Here is a 20046-nt window from a genome sequence, read left to right as displayed (position 1 = left end):
ATGGACATCCCATACCTCAAAATTTGTAAAATTACCAAAAACCTTGTGGAAATCTGTAATTGCAAAGTTTATATTTTAATTAGCATAGAATTACTCTATGTACTGTATTACTGTCCATCATTCATAATGCATTCTGACCAATAATTGTGCTAAAGTAGGTGGAGTCATTGTGAGATGCTCTATTAGTAATGCAAGGGTAAAATACATTACAGTTCTGTTGTAATATGAAACAAACAGATTGAAAACCAGAACTCCTGGGCACAGCCAGGGTCACAAGCATATTGCTACCAAGAAACCCAATTAACATCTGCACAAAAATATCTTCAGGTACAGGAAAAAAGAGTTGACATTTAAGAAAAGCAGCACTACCTAGTCCAGATTTACACATGACAGAATCACTATCTTGTTTCCACGGGGAAGGTGTTCCCAGGGATGAATCTATTTGTGTTTTTCTGAAAAAAATCTACAGAGCTTGTTGAAAAGAGCCTATCACTGTTTTGGAGAGACAAATAGCATGCAGTGACTGAGAAGTTTTATTTCTAGTTGTGAGGGGAGAAAACTGACTTGGAGGAGGCTCAGGGTAACCCTCAACAGGGTCTGCAGCTTCCTCCCAAGGGACAGCTCTGATCTCTGCTCTCTGTGACCAGGGACAGGACCCAGGGAAAGGCTGGAGCTGTGTCAGGGGAAGGTTAGGCTAGATATCAGGGAAAGGGTTCCCAGGAAATTATCACAGTCCCAAGGCTGCCAGAGCTCCAGGAGCATTTGGACAACACTCTCAAGTACAGGGTAAGATTATAGGGGTATCTATGCAGGGCCAGGGCTCCCTACCAACCCAGGATATTCCATAACTCCATACAATGGAATCATGGCTCTGCGACTATATAGCCACACATTGGAATAGGCCACAGGATGGCAGAGCCTGAGAAGGAAGGGTCCTAAGTTAGAAATTTGTCCAGGAACCCTTTCTGCAGTCAAACCCTGATGAAACAATCTGCTGTGACTTTTCCAGGAGAAGGTTATTCACAAAGACAAACAGAGGCACAGGAAGGAGGCTATTGTCACCTGCTCCTCACACAGGGCACCAATCAATGGTGGACTCACAACGACAGAAGCATCTGTCCCTTATGATCTCAAGAAAACTTTCATACCTTTCTCTCTGTAAACTTCCCACAAGCAGCTCCATGCAACACTGACTTTTTTCTCCCCTTCTTTCTCTCTTCCTTCTTCATAGGACTGGCTAACACCATCCTGTCCCACCACTTGACCCTTTCTCCTCACAACACAGCCAGCAGACTAATCCCTGCCTAGCTAATCCATTCTTTTATAACACCCATCCTCACTAGACATAGCTGTGCCCTATTAAGGGGCAAGGCTGTTCCCACTCTGGCAATCAGTACAGCTGCAATTTATCCGGGGTGAGATTGCCTTCAGTGCTTTCTCTATTCTCTTATAATCCGTCCTCCCACAGGAGACAGAATCCTAGAATTGTTTAGGTTGGAAAAGACCCCTCAGATTATCCAATCAAGCCATTAACCCAACACCATCCTGTCCACCACACCAGTGGAGTCTGAACAAGAGGGACAAGCCAAGTGCAGAAATATACCCAGGGACATACTGGAAGGAAGCCTAGATGCCTTTGGGTGGATTTAGGCATTTATGCACTATGGCCTATCTCTTAAAGGGATTGTAACAAGCAGTGTTTCTTTCTTTCCCTTTTCTCCCTACAGACAGAGAGTGTAAGGACTCTACTAGATTCCAGGAGAGGAGTTCCCCAAAGCAGAACATGACAACTGAAATGAAATAGAACAAATGCAAACCCAAGCCAATAAGTAATATGGAGGATTTATTTTTTTTCTGCCCTAGGAACTGGTCTAAAATACGTAACTATTTATTGCTTCAGAAGAGTGAAAGCTCCTCCTTCTTCTGGGGGAACATTGCACCCCCTTAGGTCATCCATTGCTTTTCAAAATAATAAAAATAATAATAAATAAAATAATAATAATAAACCAGGCTTGGCAAGCCCATGCTCCTTGACTTCTCTGTTAAAAGCATCACAGTTAGAGTATTTGTGGAGGTTGGGTTGGTGCTGGTATATCTGTAGTCCCAATGTGATTATTTTTGGCTGTCCTGGAACTGGTAGTAATGGTGTAGATGTTGTTTCTGGGGTATTTCCACATGCAACAAATTTCTTGCATTCCTCTTCTGAAGTTTGCATTATACTTGTAGAAGAGGATTGGCTTAGAGGCTGAGGAACTGAAAGAGAACCAGGTGATGGCCAGGAAAAGCAAGGAGCTCTTTTCGTAGTCCGTTTCCTGTGGGTGCCACAACTGTACCACAAAGAAAGGAAGCCAGGACACAAGAAAATCCAAGACAAAGATGGAGAACATCTTGGCAGTTTTCACTTTTCTTCTTGAGACAAGATTCATTGCCCTCCTGCCAGCTGTGTCACTTCTCCAAATGTAGGTGAAGAGTTTCTGGTAGAAGAGGATAATGAGGAGTGATGGGATCAAAAGCAACAGCACTGAGAGGTAGATGACAGCAGAGATGGCTCCTAGCCAAGAACTGGGGAGGAAAAAGTTGCAGTGGTGATCACTGCTGGAGCCATAGAGAAAACAGGCTGGTGATGCAAACAGAGCACCACAGAACCAAGAGGCCAGAGTCATTCTCTTGGCTTTCTCCCTGGAAACTCTGAAATTCAGGGGATGGATGAGAGTGTAGCATCGATCCATGCTGATGGCGAGGAGCACGTAGATCTGGACCCCGGGCGTGAGGTACTGCAGGTACCTGACCAGGCGGCACACGCCGCTGCCCAGCATCCACCGCCCCGAGATCAGCTGCAGCAGCAGGAAGGGCACGCTCCCCACGCTGCTCACGAGGTCTGCACAGGCCATGGACACCACAAAGTAGCTGGTGGTGGACTGTGTCCTCCTGCTCCTGTGGATCACTAAGCAAACGAGGAAATTTCCCAAGACAGAAATCAGCCACAGCGCTCCCCAAGCCACGCAGGCAGCTGCGATTTCCCCCGGCCTCAGCCCATACTCTACCAGAGAGTGGTTCCTGCTGGAGCCGGCTCCTGGGGCTGGAGGTTCTGCCATCCCATAGCCAGCAGGAGGGGTGGAGGCTTTGGGGCTGCTCGCGTTCTGCAGCAGGAGCAAGGTGAGGAGAAGAACAGGACCACTGCTGTTATCCATGACCAAACTCAGCCACGTCTTTTGCTCAGGCTGCAGAAAGAGAGGAGAGAAAAGGTTTTGTTGAACAACTCTGTGTGAAAAGCCCAAAGTAATTAATAAAACATAACTCAAAGTAGTCTCTATACTCCTTAGAGCAGCAGATTTCAGAGAAAAGGGTCAGAAATATATGGTGACACTATGTGGCACGACAGAGAACATTAAGTTTCATGCAGATTTTTAAGAATGGCCTGAGTATTTCAGACAGGCGTTTCTGTCTACAGAAAGAGGAGTTAGAGTCTGAGGTGCCATTTCACCAGTGCTGGTGAGCTGCAGACTGAGTGAGCAGAACATGCCCCACTGATCCCACAAATGAGCTGTACCTCCTGGTGACTGTGGAAGTGTCAGGAAAGCAGACCAGGAGGATCCCTGCACCCTTGACTTGACCTTGAGCTTTGATGCAGAAGGAAAATACTGAGGAAGGAGGTCAGTGTCCTCAGAAAGATGAGATGAGAGGTTGGGGGAGGGATGGGAGAGCCTTTTGAATTCCAGCAGTGGAGCCTCGGCTTGTCTTGTCAGCACTGTCAATACATGTGGCTGCAGTCAGCTGCTGAGCACCTCTGTGCTCTGGAGAAAAGCCAGGGAGGTGGGGAATGTCCTTACCTTACCAGTGGCCTTCCACCCAGGCAGCAGCAAGGCTCACCCTTCACAGCAGGACCAGCCTGAAGGTTCTGCAGGTCTATGGGTGGCCCAAGGGACAACTGAAAGACTGCCAGAAGCAACTGACACCAACAGTCAACTGAGAACCTCTGCCCCCGATTTTGTAACAGAGCTCTACAGGCTGAGAATCGCTGTGGCCCAAGTGCAGGACCCAGCACTGGACCTTGCTGAACCTCATCCCACACAGCCTGTCCAGGCCCCTCTGCAGAGCCTTCCTACCCTCCTGCAGATCAACAACTCCTGCACAAATCGGTGCCACCTGCTCGCTGCCCAAAGGGGCACTCAGCACCCTCAGCCATGGTCCTTGAGAACAATATCAGACATGACTGGCCTTGCCCAGCTCTGGGAAGGACAGTCACCTTTGGGAAAGCAGGTTTTCCATGATAATAACGTATTCCTTGATAAGCATCCAAGCAGCAAAACCCTGTTCCCCTCCAATGCTCAATAACTGGGGTGTTATGAAATTTCAGAACTTTAATGCTCATTGTCTTGCCTGTCACCCCACACTCAAGCCCTTCAGGAAATAGTTTCCAATTCCATACTGGTTTTATTCCCCCTCCTCCTCCTGCTGATTTTTCTGAAGGCAGGAAGACAATAAGTTCTTCTTCTTAAGCATCTCTGAAATCAAATGCAGTGGAAGATTGGAAAAGGCCTGGTAGCCAAATGGGAGAGACCCTCTGTTAAAAATTCCTCTACAAATCAGCACTAACTTTTGCTGTAGAAGAGCCTTGAAATTCCTTGGGTCTTATCACTAACACTGATATCTGTAGGTCAGTGCTGGCCATGGTGCCACTGGCAGAGCAAAGAGCTCATCGGCTCAGACAGGCGTGGATCGCCTGCCATTAAAACCAGCAGGCGGTGAATGTATGGGAATCTGTTGCTTTCCAAATCCTGTAAAATATTATGAAATATAAAAGCCTCCTGTGGAATGTGGCCATCAAGACAAGATGTTGGACTCTGAGTTGGCTGTGCTGCAGCAGAGAGAAAATTCTATTACTAGTTTATTACTGAAAAGTACAGTTTGAAAGCAGGAAAGAGAAGCAAATGGAGCAGGAAGTCAATTTTCCAGTAAGGAAAAACATTCAGAGGCATTCAATTCTCCTTGCTAAGATTCCACATGATGTTTGTCAATGTTGTGATTTTCTAGATATAAACAAATCACATAGTCTTTTCTGTTTACATGTTTTCCTTAGATTTTTTTTCCCTCCTCTTACATTTCCTGTCCTTCAGGATGATATACTTGTACATTTTACACAAAATAAATACAAAATGGATAAAACTGTGCATATCTTTTTCAACCAGACTTGAAAATTCAGGCAGTTTACTGGGACCACCTGTGCTACCAACAGTTTTGTTTCCCTATCAAGATCTATTTTTTGGCTAAAACATTAGGAGAGCTGAAAGGAACTTTCCCTGGAAAAGGAAACACATGCTGTGTTCCAGAGGAAACTCTCAATGTGCCTGTTGGTATTTCACTTCATTCTTAGCGACTTCTAAGGCCCCAGCTCTGAGCAGTATCTACGGTTTTAACACAGGACTTTCCAGGCAGCTATTTAGACTACTTTTAATTTGAAGCCCTTTCACTATGAATTATGAGTCAAAATTTTGAGTCCCTTTTGCAGTGTGTTTGCTAGAAAAGTCACAGTCCATTGTCATTCATATAAGGTTTTTGGAGTGTCTCAGATGTAGCCCAGCACAATTCGATTTGCTCTGCAACAAAAAAAAAAGGGAGCCTGAAGGATCTTGTGGGAAGAGGTGAATGTGAGAGACAGGAGGAGGCTCTGGTTGAACAGCATGAAGGAGAAATAAATGCCATCAACTTTTAGCAGAGGGTTTTGATTACTAGTTTTAAGAAATGCACAGTTTTTGGAGGACCTATCCTAGCAAATTTTACTGGCTATCCTGTTTCAATTTACAGCTACATTGACTTAAACTTTTTTCATTAGTTGCTGGCTGCATCTCCTGTTCCGAACTGTACTGCTTGGCTGTTTTCACCAGTCTTCCTTCCCTTCCGTTCTGGGGGGGAAATGTAAATCCCCCAAAAATAAATTGGAGGAGACTGAGGGGAGAAGTTGTATTTTTACTTGTGAGGGGAAAAAACCGTGATTTTGAGGAGACTGAGGAGGCCCCTCATGGCCATCACGAGGGGAAGCAGAGGGGCAGCTCCGATCTCTGCTCTGTGTGACCAGGGACAGGTCTTGGGGAATGGCTGGAGCTGGGTCAGGGATGGTTAGGGTGGATATCAGGGAAAGGTTCCTCCCCCAGAGGGTGCTGGGCACTGAACAGGCTCCCAAGGCTGCCAGAGCTCCAGGATTGTTTGGACAACGCTCCCGGGCATGCACAGCATGGGATTGTTGGGGTGTGTGTGCAGAGCCAGGACACGTTTCCAACCCGGGATATTCCCAGTTCAGGTCTCCCCAGCAGCGCTCAGGACAGAGCCCGGGATTCCTGCGGCTCCTCCCTGGGCAGGGCGGGCCCTGCGGGGCTCGGTGAGGGCGGAGCTGCCGCGTTCGCGTTGCGGGGCCGGGCCCGTGCCGGCCGCCGTAGCGCTGGGCGGGGCCGCGGGAGGAGCGTGGCGGGGCCGGGATGGCGGCGCGGGCCGGGCGGTACTGCCGGGCCGGGCTGAGCTGCGGAGCTCTGCTGTCTCCGGCTCTGCTGTCCCCGGCTCTGCTGTCCCGGGCCGCCGGCGGGGCCTCGGCCACGCCTCGCTGGGGACGCGCCGCGTTTTCGTCGGCGCCCGCGGTGAGCGGCAGGGAAGGGCCGCAGGCTCGGGAAGGTGAGCGCGCGGTGCCCGGGGCGCTCGGGCTGCACCGCCGGCACGGCGGGACGCGCGGCAGGCAGGGCTGCAGCGGAGCGGTGCCTCTGCTAGGCTGTTCCCAAGGGGAATTTCGTTGCTGTGTGTACTCCTGGGAAGCCTTCAGTGTCGTGCCTGGCCTCTGCCAATGGGTCAGGGTTTTCCTGGCCTTTTCCCGGAGCACGCCAGGTCGCTGAAAGAGCCTCTGAGTGATGTCCAGTGGCACTGCAGTACCTAAAGGTGTCCTGACCTGAAATTACAGATGTTTGTAACAGGAATAGTAAGATTATTGTGGCTATATGAGAAAGCACCATGAAAAAGGTAGGTGGAGGGATAAAGGAATGCTGAATATTGTCTGTTGGAGAGCCCTGAATGGCCGTACTGTTCGGTTTAAGATTTTAATAACACGAAGCGGATGAAGAGAAAAAGGTCCATAAAATTCTCGGATAAGAAAAACAAATAACATGCGAAATCCACAAGTTTTTATGGCGTAGGGTTGTAAGACATACGCATGAGATAAAAAAGAACTCAAACATCCCTTCCTAAATTGCAGCCATTGCTTTTTGCTAAATATGTACAATCAATGAAACTTCTGAACTCAAACCAGACACTTGAAAATAAATGTTATCAGGTTCACATTATTCTGGTGTTGTTGTAAAGATTGTGGGGTATTACTGGTATTGTCACAAAGACTAAAAAGACATACAGCGTTATGCTACTTTTTTTCTCCCAAAACTATAGAATAATTTATTTTTAAATGATTTTGCTCATCTCTTTTGTTTTTCCTTCTTCCAGGTTCATTAAGGAGAAGAGGCAGGACATCACAGTTTGTGAGATTAGTAAGTACTGAAATTTACAGTTAACTCAGGTGTTTGGGAAAGTTTTCTAAGCTGTATGTTGTATCACTTTGCCCAGGAGCCCCTTCTGCAGCCAAATCCTGGTGAAACAATCCCCTGGGACTGCTCCAGGCCAGCACCTGTCTTCTGTAACCTTTTCAGTCTATGTTACCAAAAATCCAAAATATAACACTAAGCTGATGGTTAACTTGCATTGACACCATGTAGTGCAGGTCTGAAAAGTAACTTAAACTCGCATTTCCAATAACCCAGACATGTCAATGTTGTTTTCAGCCTGAGCTTACAGGATTTGTGGTGGTTGCTTTCTAGCATGAAGCTTTCTTTTTCTAAGAGCATTTGACTGAAATGATGGTCGGTTTTTGGAGGGGATAAGCTATTTCTGCCACATTGTCCCTACACTGGAATTTCTATGGCAAGAAATTTCAGCATTATTAATTATGAACTGTTCACACCTGCAGAATTCCAGAATTTTAAAACTCTTTGTCGTGTCTCCCACCACATGTTCAGGCCCTTTAGGAAATAGAGTTTCCAATTCTATACTGGTTTGATTCCCCCTCCTGATTTATCCCAAGGCAGGAAGATGGCAAGTTCTTTTTTCTAAGCATGTCTGCCATCAAATGCAGTGGAAGATTGGGAAAGGCCTGGCAGCTAAGATGGGAAAGGCTCTCTGTTAAAAATTCCTCTACAAATCAGCACTAACGTTTGCTGTAGAAGAGCCGTGAAATGTCCAGCTGTGGGAACTGATTCCTGAAATCACTGTTTGGTGTGTTGATCCTGCCTTGTCTTATATCCTGTGTATCTCCCGTCCCACCTGTCCCCTTTTCCCTTGGTTAGGCTGCACCTCCCAGGACAGAGAGGATGGCTGTGGATCAGGACTGGAGCAGTGTGTACCCAACAGCAGCTGCCTTCAAACCTGCCTCTGTGCCTCTCCCAATCCGAATGGGTTACCCAGTGAAGAGAGGAGTGCCTCCACCAAAAGAAGGCAACCTAGAACTTATCAAGGTAAGACACATGCCATGGCTAGGGGGTCACTGTTAAAGTCACTCTTCACTAAGGCTGCACTGCTTCGATTAGAATATTTGTCTTGGAGACTACTTTCTGTTATTAAGTCACATAATCCTCTTGAATTTCTAAGTGGTAACAAATATAAAGTTAATTAACGAGTAGATTATATGAGGAGACTTTTTAGGATGATCATGCCTGTGACTTTTGTCACAGACTTAAGTCTCCCTAAGTCAGACTTGAGAAGAGTTTGCTTATATGAATTTTCCTTAAGTGTGTTATACTGCCTTAGCAAATGTGAGAAGTGTAATCAGATTTCAGTAATGTCCATTTACTTCTGATCAGACAAAAAGCTATTATTTTGGTAACTCTTTATATATCTATTTCAGATTCCCAATTTTTTGCATCTTACTCCTCCTGCGATTAAGAAGCACTGTGCAGCTCTTAAAGGTGAGGAGGGGGTTGAGGTTTTTTAAATTTTTTTCTCTGCTTAGTTGGTTGTTTTTTTCTTTTTAAACCATCTCTGGAAGTTTTCAGACAAAGCAAGATGTAACTGTGTGTGATAGAAGTGAGACATGGTACATTTGTGGAGCTGGTTATTCAGCTGGCTGTGAGTGGTACCGTCTGCTTTCCCACTGCCAGGAGTCATCCAGGTGGTAGCAGATAAGTCTCGAGAGGTTGTCAGCACAGCAGTAAGACTGAAATGTTACTTTTCCACGAGACTTTGCTTGAACTGATGAGTTGGTAGTTCAGTGCTTTACAGAAAGGGAGTGATGAGTGTAAATCAGTTCCCAGAGAACTCTGTGATTGAACCAGACTTGAATCAGTAGCCATTTATGGGCTGCATTTAATGACCAAAAAGCTATTAGTATGAGACTCTCTGTGAGAACAGAATGTGCTGGAGAGGTACAGAAGATACCAGAAGCATCTTTCCACCCAGCAAGCCTGTAAGGGGAACTTCCGGAGGAGCTCAGGCAAAGGAAGCCTTTTTTGTGATGAGGGTGGTGAGACACTGGAAGAGCTTGCCCAGAGAAGATATGGATACCCCATCCTGGAAGTCTTCAAGCTCAGGCTGGACAGGTTTTGAGCAGCTGGATCTAGTAAAAAAATCCTCATAGCAGGAGGGTCACTTCCAACCCAAATTATTCTATGATCCTATTTGCAGTTGTGAGGCTGTATCTGCAGTACTGTATCCTGTTTGGAGAAGCCAGTACAAAGAGAAACATGGCAATACTGGAGCGAGTCCAGCAGAAACGCTGCTGTTGCCTAAATGAGTGGTTTCTGGGACTAGTACTCATACAAACGTATATTGCAATACACTTGAAAGAAAAAAAACCCAGCCAATTAAACCAGACAGGTATTACTTGGAGTGTTTTTTCTTTGTTGTACAGATTTCTGCACTGAATGGCCAAGTGCTCTGGACAGTGATGAGAAATGTGAACAGCATTTTCCCATTGAAACTGAAACAGTAGATTATGTTTCTTCAGGGACTTCTATTCGGAATCCCAAAGCAAGAGTGGTGACCTTAAGAGTAAGTAGTAGTTTTGGTAAACAGCCTTTGTTTCAAACCCCTAAATGCTTGGCTTTCTTTTCCAAACATGCAAATGTGATCTGCTGTAAGGATATGAGGGAAATGGAGGGAATTCAAAATCTTACACAAGTGAGTACGTCCATGTGTTCCTGACCAAATCTGTCCATTCATATTGATTATTATGCAGATATATTTTGTTTGAATACTCACATTATTCTTGCCTTGTGTTAAGACTTCCAGCTTGATACAATCTGAAGAAATTCTGTAAATGCATCCTGAATGGCTCTCCTTGAGAGAAGATGTGCCTGTCTCAAGTACTTCCAGTGTTCAGAGTTTGGATTTTCCAAGGAGTTAAAGTTGTTTTCTCCTTTTCTTGAAGGTTAAACTTTCTAACCTGAATTTGGATGACCATGCAAAGAAGAAGCTTATTAAGCTTGTGGGAGAGCGGTACTGTCAGGAGACAGATGTGCTCACAATTACAACAGACAGGTGAGCTGCTAGAAGGAATCAAAAATATTGTAGCAATGCCCACAGCAGAGAAAGGGCTGGGTGTCTTCTAGTAATACCAGTTATTGTCTTGGTGAATTATTATATTTTAAGGTTAAAATAGGACTTAATTAACACTACTCCTGTTACTAACTGTTAAAAACAGGTTTTAAAAGAGTTCAGACTTAATGTAGGTTGGATTCCACTTTGCCACAGGGGGCAAAGAAGTTTCTAATGTCTCCAGAAGATTTGTAAGTTCTTGGGGTTTGTATGTTTTCCTGCTGACTTGCACTGCCCAATCTCCTGTGTTCTTGTTATTCATGCCTCCATGATACTACTCTTGGTTGTGTGTAATTGAGAAATACACAGGAATCAACCCTCATTTCCTAAGATTCCCTATATTACACAGTAGAAAATTTGTTCGTAGGTTTTAATCTTTGGTTCAGAAAAATGTTTCTGCATTTCCAGGTGTCCCCTAAGAAGACAGAATTATGATTATAGCATGCACCTGCTCACAGTTCTGTACCACGAATCCTGGGTAAGCAGTTGTGCATGGACTCTCTTAATGTGCTCTCTGTCATATTTTAAAGTAAATGACCTTACAATTCTATTCTCTTTCAACTCACTTTTCTTGAAATTCAACCAAGAGAACATTTTTCAGGATTCCAAATTCCTGTCTGTTAATTAGACTGTGTCCTTTCTTGGGCTCTTCCTGGGCTGCAGTAAACCATGGCTGTCATTTGGAAGTGTTCTGCTCCTTAAATGCTCTCTCACGTACCTTGACTCAAGCTGACTGCTTTTCTGGGTTCCCTCTTGCTCAGAAAAGGGGCAGCCTTCCCACCTTCTGACTACAGTTATTCCTTTCACAGGGAATGCTTCACACTTGTCTCCTGTATTTTTGTGATTGTGTTGGTGCCCTTCAACAATGTTATGGCATTTTTTACAGAAAACAAGTGAGCATTCTGAACTGAAATTGTCGTTGTTGGAAATCCATAGTAATGCTCTGGATGACTGAACTTTGTTCAAATGTCCCATGTCACTATCACATTGTTTGAGACAGACAAAGCCCTAATCGTCTCCTTATGTCACTCTTACAGAAGCTGTACCTTATCTACTGCTAAAACTCATACTTACTGTTTTCAGTTGTTCTAGAGTAGGAAATGTCTGTATTTAGCATTTTTGTGAATTGTTCTTGATTTTGATCACTGCAGTGCTGATCTGAATAACATCCTAAGGAAGATCAATTATATTTCCCTTTCAGTGACAGTTGCCTTGAAGGATAATTTTTAACTGTAGAGTGCATCAAATTAAATCGGTGGTGAAAGATAGCATTTGCTGTAGATTTCAATACACATTGATGTTTTTCTCCCCAACAGTATCACATTGCATTACAAATCTTACATTAATGGCAGAGTAGTTTCCAGTATTAAGCAATGACAAGAGAGCTGGACAGTGCTTACTTTAATAATTTCAGACAAGCACCACATCTGTGCTGGGCTCCAGCTTTAATTAGTGCTGGCAGACAGGGCTATGCAATATTGATATGGGAGTGTTCAGTGTGTATTGAATATGCACAAGTCTCTTGCACTTTTATTACCTTTCATTCTCCACGTTAATATTTGATGAGTTCGTCAATCAGTTGTAATTGTCTTTGATTCCCATGAAAAATTAATGGTTTCCTGAGACATGGGTTTTTATTTTGTGTGACATGTTTTGTTTTGTGGCATGTTTTTTTCCCCTGATCAGGGATAATGCCTTTTAATAACTTGCTGAAAGATAGTTTGGATCCATTTTGTAAACCATGAGCAAACAGTGTGTGGTTTATTTTCATTTACATGAACTTTAATACTGGAGGGGGATGGACAGAGCCTGCCCTTCCATTTAGGCAGTAACATCAATCCTGTTTGCAGAACTAATTGTAGTATTTGATAACTTTCCCAGCAGAGTAGTGCCACACTATAAATGCATGTGGCTGATGGAATTGAATCAAAAGATGAGGGCAGTGTTCTTTTCTTGCTGAGTGAAGGAAAGCTGGATCCATGTAACTTCTGCCCTCAAGCCTAAAACTTTGCCCATGATCTCTTAAAATGTTCCAGACATCCTATGATTTATGTTAATATCTGGATTACTGGATTTTGTCAATTGGAAGCATTTATAAGAGGAAAAGTTATATGCAGATATACATCAGGAAATGGAATTTCAAGTGTAATTATGTTCCAGTTGCCAGCAATGCATCATCATTTTATTACAGTTATGAATGCAATATCAGACCCATGAGTTCAGTTATTTTAAAACAATCTTAAAAATCTTCAAAACTTAAGAATGTTCATTTATTTTCTCACTCTAAAATGCTTGGAGATGTTTTGCTTCCTGTTTACTAGTTGTCTGGTTATTAATCAATTATTTGTGTTTTATTAGCTTTCAGAATATATTAATTAGATGGCTGACTCGCCCCAATTAGTAAGGGTTGAATTTCTCTTCTTTGGACTTTTTCTGTGATTCCTTTCAAATTATCCCCAGGGTTGTGCCTGGATTGAATTAATCAGTGAAAGATTGAGCTATATTAGATAGATTATTAATCAGCAGCTTAACCAGTTGTATTTTTGCTGCCTTTAAATGATGGTACTGCTTGAATGCTGTAGCATCACTCAAACCCTGGATGTATTGTTGTGGTACAAGTGGTTTTTAAAGAGTGAGAGTTTGCTGCCCTCGAGTGGTTGAAAGGATCATGGATGGATTTCTAGCTTGGATTAGTAGTTTATCACTCAAAAGTCCACTTCTGTTAGGAGCTGAAAGCAGGAATGAGAAGCAAACACAGCCCGAAGTCAATTTTCCAGTAAGGAAAAACGTTGAGAGTAATTAAATTTTTATTGCTCCAATTCCATGTGGTGTTTCAACATATACAAGATGAGGGAAAGATGCCGATTCAGCCTTGGATAGCTGGGATCTTGAAAGATTACTAAAAAGTTATCCTGGATCTTCTGTTCTCCACTACTTCTTACAGTAAGAAACAGAAAGGTGAGGGAAGGAAGAAAAATGAAGAATGGGCAGACAGTGTGCACTGGAGGCTTAACTAAAATTTATCCATCAACCCCACAGCTGTACTGAATTTCAGGGGAACTACTTCTGCATTTCTTTTTAGAGCTTTCAGTGGCAAGGCACTGTTGGGATGCAGTGTCTGTGTCTTCATGCTGAGTGGGTATTTTTACATGACCACTGGTGATAACATTCAAATCCACCATACAGCTTTTCATTAGGCTTCATCCTCATTTTTTTTCAACCACAATCGTTTTAAGCCATTCAAAATAAACATAATTTTTACCACTTCAGGTTGTGCCAGTAATACTTGGTAACAGCAGAATTTTGCAGTTTCGTAGTGGGAGTTCACCTTGTAATTCAGCCTAAAATATGTGAAAGGATATGAGTTCTCTGTTGAAACCTAAGCAGGTCCCTGTCTACTTAGGATTCCAAAGTTCATGTTAGGAACACTCAGGATGTTATGAAATGGAGGGTTGTAGAGTTGCAGTGGGAGGTGGAGGAAGCACTCAAGTCTTGCTGAAGCTCTCTGGGCACCTTTTAGTATCACTGAAGATGTTCAGGGGAAAGCTCCTGGCTTGGGGGTCTTAGAGTAATGAAGGGTGGTGTAATTGTGCCCTCCCTACCTAGAACAGGCTTCTCTCTCAGTGTGGTATTATATGTGGTTGAAGTACTGCAGACTGAGGCTGGTGTCTAAATGTTGGAATATATCCTTTTTTTTGAAACATGGATTCCATTGTGTGCTCACCAGAATCAGATGATGAGAGAGTCCTCATTAGTGATGGGAACCAGAAAAGATAAAGCTAAAGTGGCTTTATAGTAGATGTTAAATTTCATACATTTTCTCTGAATTCAAACATTTAAAATCAAAAGAAGGTTTCCTGATGGGAAATGTGTATTCTAGTAGAAGGTTACACATTTTTTGTACCTCTTGGAACCAAAAAAAAAGAGCATTCCAGCAAAAGGTTGAATTAGGAATTGTCTTTGTAATATTTCTGACTGTAGTAAGCCTTTTGCAATACCTTGTGTTTAAGCTCCATGTTTCTTGTTGCTGGAGGACCAAGGCTCCTTTTTGGTGCATAAATACAATTTTTGCAGTTGTTCAGTTTTCAGTCTGTTGGAGTGAAACGGAGTCTTGTGGGGCATAGATGTTAAAAAACTGAACTGACTTGAATTTTTGATATCATTGATCTCTCTTGATGAGATGAAAATCTCATCTGGTCAGCCTTCAGAAAACAAACTGAGGTAGATAAATACCTTACAAATTTAGAAACCTGGATCTTCCAGGAAATGCATGCAGTCATTCCAGCGTGGAGAAATTAGATGTTGTCCTTAGATCTGAAGGAGGCTGATGGCAGCTTTCCTGAGTTAGTTACAGAGCCAGAGACTAAACTTGAGAGTATCATTAATTATGAGAGCATCTCTTATGCAGTATTAGTCTTTGGTGCAGGGTTCTGTTTTTGTTTCTCTGCTTGTTTTCCTTTTGTACTACACATATGTACCTCACTGGAATTTTTAGTCCTCATAGTTTCTCTTGATTTTTCCCTTGACCCTCTAGAGGTCCTACCTGTCCTGTGCTGTTGCTGTGGCCTAGAAAATACAGTTCTGCTTATTCAGAAGAATGGATTTTAACTTATTCCACATGACCAAGTAATTACAATTTCTCTATCCAATCTCATAAGATACAAATAGGTTTTGCCTTTCTACAAACTTCTGTTGAAGTTTCTAAGTTGTTAATTAAATAGTACAGGTCAAAGGTGTATTATATCCAAAGAGATAAGCACATAATTGTTTTGGCAACTCCTCTTAGGATTGAAGTTTCTCAGTAATTTGGAAAATGTTAGCAGAGCTGTCATTTATTAGCTGAAAATCTAAGATTATTGTACCACACAGAGCATCTTTTATTTCAATGCAATAGAAAGATCTAGGTGTATTTATTCGAGGCTATACAGAGTTTGAAATTTGACTTGGCATTTAAGGAACTTCCCCTCAAAAATAGTCCTTTTAAAATACTTGGTCTTTGCTAAACAGCTTTAAATATTTAACTGTTCAAAACATTGACAAGAAAATTAACCAACATGAATCATGTTTTTAATTGCCCTCAAGATTTCTGTGTGCCACTAGAGAAATTTTAGTTAAAATGTTTTTCCCAAAAGGAAGATCAGGGAACTTGACAATTTTAAGCCTCTGTATCACTGCAGCAGCAAAATTGTGCAAGTTGAACAGGCAGAAAAAAACCCAAGTACATTGATGGTGAAATGCCTGCCTGAGAGATCCCAAATTATTTCCTTTGTTCTGAACTTTAAGGTACCATATAAAGTGAAGCTTTTTGTTAACGGCTCACATGAGAAAAGCAACTTCACTGTCCAAAATTGATACTTTTTCAGAATTCAGATTAAGCACTGTAAAGGTTTGTAGATCTCCCAAAACACTGGCTTAAACTGTAGCATAAAAGATTTGCTTAGAAACAAATCCTTATTATGTTTACAACTTTGAAAAAATAATTCTTTACATTTGCATTAGGAAGTGAAAAATAGCCTTTTTATGCCCCTTTAGTCATAGGTTTAGATCTTTGACTTTATATGGAAAATTATTTTCTGGTGTTTCGGTTTGTTTTTTTTTTAATTCTTACTGTAAGTTTTTTAGGAGGAAAAAGTTGAAAGTATCAGCTGAGTTCATCTTTAGCCAAGCTGGATAATACTGAGATTCTATCTTATGTGTGATAGAATAAAGAAATAATTTTTAATGAATTATTATTTTTAACCTGGTTTGCAAAATGAGGATTCTAGGAAAACCTTGCACAGTATCACACTTGGATTCCACTTCTCACAGTTTTATTCTCATTTTTAAGTCTGCAGTGTTCACTAACTTGTTAAATCTGCAGGGGATGAAAATAATTCAGCTAATAAAATCTGAGTGATAGAGACCTAATTTTTGAACTTTATTTAATGGTCCTTATTAGTTTTATTCAAAACACTTTAAACTGAGATTGCAACGTGTAACATTTCCACTGTTCAGAGTTCATGCTGCTTGTCTACCTAGAGTATGTTTCCAACTGCCTGTGTAATTCTGCAGTCACTTTTCTTTGCAGTAAATTCTGTTGAAAAGGTATCTAAGTTTCAATGGATGCAGTTAGTTTGCAAAAACTAATGTATTTGGAAATCTCCCTCTACTGTCAAATCCCTTCCTGCCTTCACCCTCGCCTCCCACCACACAGTCACATTTTATTTTAAAATCCGTGTTGACAACATCATTCTGCTGGGAAGGATTCCAAGAAAGAAATACTCAACAGTTGCTGTAAAATCTTGCTTTGTATTGCTCACAAGAGGTAGGGAAATCTTAGTCTGTTTATCGACGTACATCTCCAAAATCCTGTGAGCTGCTGTGTGCAGAGAAGGATTTTCCTGAAGAGATAAATGTAATACTGTCATTAGTCGTTGTTGTCTCTGCTATGACTTAGAGGTGTTTAAAAGCCTCACAGGGATCTTTTGTTTGAACTTCAGACATGAGTTTGGTCCAGGGAGTGACCAGGATTGATACCCATATTCCCTTACTCCTGAGAAACCCTATCCCTGTGAGAGAGGCTTTGGCTTGGAAATTATGTTGGAGTTGAGGGGAAAAAATGTGTTGGATAGCCACTCTGCAGGTAACCAAGGGATGTGTAAAGCAGGATGCTGCTGTTAATTTAAAACTCTAAATCTCCACTCGGGATTGCAAGGTTTGTCAAGCAGACAAGGAGCACTTCACTGTGCCCACTTGTTCCATTAATGTTTCAGCAGTGCAGAGCTACAGGATGTCCTTTTGTCCCTGCTTTTCCCCTCTAGAAATTGAATGAGGTCCTTTTACTGCTGTGGTTTATTGTGTCTTCAGGGTCTAATGTCAGTCATATGAACCTTTGAGCAGTGTGAATTGCTGCTTCTGACTAAACATTTGGACTCAGACTCAAAAGACAAGAGATGCCATTTACCAGGTGCAGGACACAGCAGTTGGGAAAGTGTTTTAAATTCAGATGGATGAATCCAAGCACACAAGTGTTGCAGGGTGAAAAAAAATCTTGGGCCTTAATTAAAGGTTATTGAATACCGTGGTTTGACTGCAGCAGCCTTGATGGTTAGTGGAAAGAATAACCTTTAAATAAACAAATGGAAAACAATACCAACACACACACCCCACCTTACCTCCTTCCCAGAAAAGAAAAAACAAAAAATAACCCAAACAACAACAACAAATCCCTGCTCCCCTGACTTGCAGAAGGGTTTTTTTTGGTTCTGCATAGCACAGCTAAAAATTTACTTAAAAGCCCTTTTTGGCAAGTGACGTTGAAAAAGACAAAATCTAGGATGTAAAGGCTTTACTGTAAAGTTTCTCTGAATATATTTCCAGAGAAATGTAAGTTTTGTTTTAACAATTTTAACAATTGTAAGAAAAACATTAATAGCAAAACTAAACCCAAAATACTTCAAATTGTGATGCTTACATAGGTGAGGTAATACAAAGATACAACATATTGGTTAATCAAAAAAGTACTAAATAATTATAAATACTCAAATAAACATACAGCCTGCAATATATAAAAATGCAAATATATCACTAAAGCATCTGTATTTATCAAAGTTCAATAAAAATAGCAGGTTACAACATTTTAAATATTCCATAAAGATTCTTTCAGAGAGAGATGTTCTGCTGGAGAATGTTGAAAGACAGAATTGATTCAGAACGACTGTATTTACAGGCATTGGGATGATGTCTTCTTTCAGTGCCCAACTTGTGATCCTGTCTAATTTTGCAGCACTTAGGTAAAGATCAGCTCCTTGTGGATAGAGATTCTATTGAGCAGTTTATTTTGCAAGAACAAGAAATGGATTTGTTGGTGGTGCTTTTCTTCATGAGTCACAATATGGGTTACTCATTAGGCACTGTCTCACTTTCTCTTCACCAGCTAGTGTACCCTAACCAGAACTCTCTGCTAGGGACATCATTGCTGGGTGGCTGCTTCCAGAACTGCAGTGTTGAGGGCTCTTTAAAATAACTACTTTTGCAAGATTTTTAGTTATTTGTTATGTATATTCCATGAGCTTTTCCTCCCACTCTGACTCACGCAGTTGTATTGATCTGCCAGATACCTAAGGAACCTGAGTGGGAGGAAGAAGCTCATCCTGCTCATACAGGCTTGAGTTACAAGCCTGGTACTCTAGAGGAGGAAATACCTTCCACCATGAATGCAGTTTTTAAAGGGAATTACTATGAGAGATCGGTTTCTTCAAATTATTGTTGCTTTGTTCCAGTCTTGAGTAGTTTTTAAGGTTGTGTATTTTCTTTCAGAAAACTGAGAAGTGGGAGAGCGAGAAGTCTGAGGAAGACATGGAAGAGTATATCTGGGAAAACAGTCGCTCTCAGAAAAATGCTTTGGACACATTGCTTCGAATAAAAGCCTCAGAGAATGTCAGTAGTGTCACTAAGGAGGAGCTGCTGGCATCTGAAGTGGTTAAGAATTACAGAAACTCGGTCATTGCGCTTAAAAATGAAGGAGAAACAGAAAGTAACATGTCTCAGTACAAGGAATCTGTGAAGAAACTACTGAATATACAAGCATGAGAGCAAAGTCTGCAGGTACACCTGGTCATTACAGAGATGTTCAACTACTGTGTTAATATTTCTTAATGATATGGATGGAGAATTATTCAGAACCTGAATTACAAAATGAAACTTGAAGATGAGTTAAGTCCTGTCCATGAATCTTGTCCTTTGAATAAAGTATATTTGGATTCATACTGGTAACTGGAATGTTTTATTCTGTGTTTTGTTAGCATGGGAGATCCTGGTTCAGTCCTCTCTGCTTCATCACATTCTGATTTCTCATGCTTCTCTGGGCATTTAACATAGAGCAACAATGTCAAAACTAATGAAATCAGTTAAGCTTCCTGTTCCATTAATTAAAAGTCTGAAAATTAAGAGCTCTAAATAAATGCCATTCAGATTTTTCCCTATGTGTAAAATGAGGATAATGTTGCCTAAGTAGTCTGACTTGGAGAGGTGTTGAAGCACTCTGAACAGTTAAGGTTCTCAGTTGTTATTGTGAGGTCAAACACATATCCTATGTAAAAGCACCTGTCTCTAAAATAATGGAGTAAAAGAAGGTGGAAATGGGATGGTAGTGGGAAGGTGAACCAGCAGTTGAGAAAATCCCAGAGTACCTGGGACAGGAAGAATAAGAGTTGGTGAGGTGGGTTTGTAACTAAAGAGGAATGGACTGAGCCTTGTTACCCTCAGGCCTGCTGACTTCTCTCTTGAATATACCCAGGCTTTTCAAGGAAAGAAAAAAGTTTGTAGCATCTTATGTAGCACAGAAAAAGAATTATATGTATGTTTATCTTATATTTGGTAAATTTTAATTAAAAGATACGGATTTAAAACACTGGAATCACAATTTTATTGCCTTCTCACACAATTAAG

General features: G+C 41.8%; 2 protein-coding genes across 2 annotated transcripts; one reads left to right on the top strand and one right to left on the bottom strand.

Annotated features, from left to right (window-relative positions):
- Positions 1-863: 863 nt before the first annotated feature.
- LOC106854797 (putative G protein-coupled receptor 19) lies at positions 864-3219 on the bottom strand. The gene is given in 3 exon segments (XM_088166054.1): positions 864-919; positions 2008-2078; positions 2080-3219. Coding segments are annotated over 3 exon segments (1239 nt in total). The 5' UTR covers positions 3192-3219.
- Positions 3220-6435: 3216 nt separating this feature from the next.
- On the top strand, positions 6436-19371 carry MRPS35 (mitochondrial ribosomal protein S35). The gene is made up of 8 exons (XM_014880755.2): positions 6436-6663; positions 7477-7520; positions 8373-8540; positions 8930-8990; positions 9932-10071; positions 10451-10560; positions 11026-11095; positions 18916-19371. Exons 1-8 carry the CDS (start codon positions 6474-6476, stop codon positions 19186-19188), a joined length of 1056 nt encoding a protein of 351 aa, XP_014736241.2. The 5' UTR covers positions 6436-6473; the 3' UTR covers positions 19189-19371.
- Positions 19372-20046: the final 675 nt, after the last annotated feature.

Source organism: Sturnus vulgaris, chromosome 5, assembly GCF_052056855.1.
Source record: "Sturnus vulgaris isolate bStuVul1 chromosome 5, bStuVul1.hap1, whole genome shotgun sequence".
Classification (NCBI taxonomy): Eukaryota; Metazoa; Chordata; class Aves; order Passeriformes; family Sturnidae; genus Sturnus; species Sturnus vulgaris.
Note: the sequence above shows the minus strand (reverse complement) of the source record. Positions and strands in the feature narration are given on the sequence as shown.

Coding starts and splice junctions, on each gene's coding strand:
- MRPS35 (XM_014880755.2), top strand. CDS start 6,474: ATGGCGGCGCGGGCCGGGCGGTACTGCCGGGCCGGGCTGAGCTGCGGA. Junction 6,664..7,476: donor AGGGCCGCAGGCTCGGGAAG/GTGAGCGCGCGG, acceptor TCCTTCTTCCAG/GTTCATTAAGGAGAAGAGGC. Junction 10,072..10,450: donor CAAGAGTGGTGACCTTAAGA/GTAAGTAGTAGT, acceptor CTTTTCTTGAAG/GTTAAACTTTCTAACCTGAA.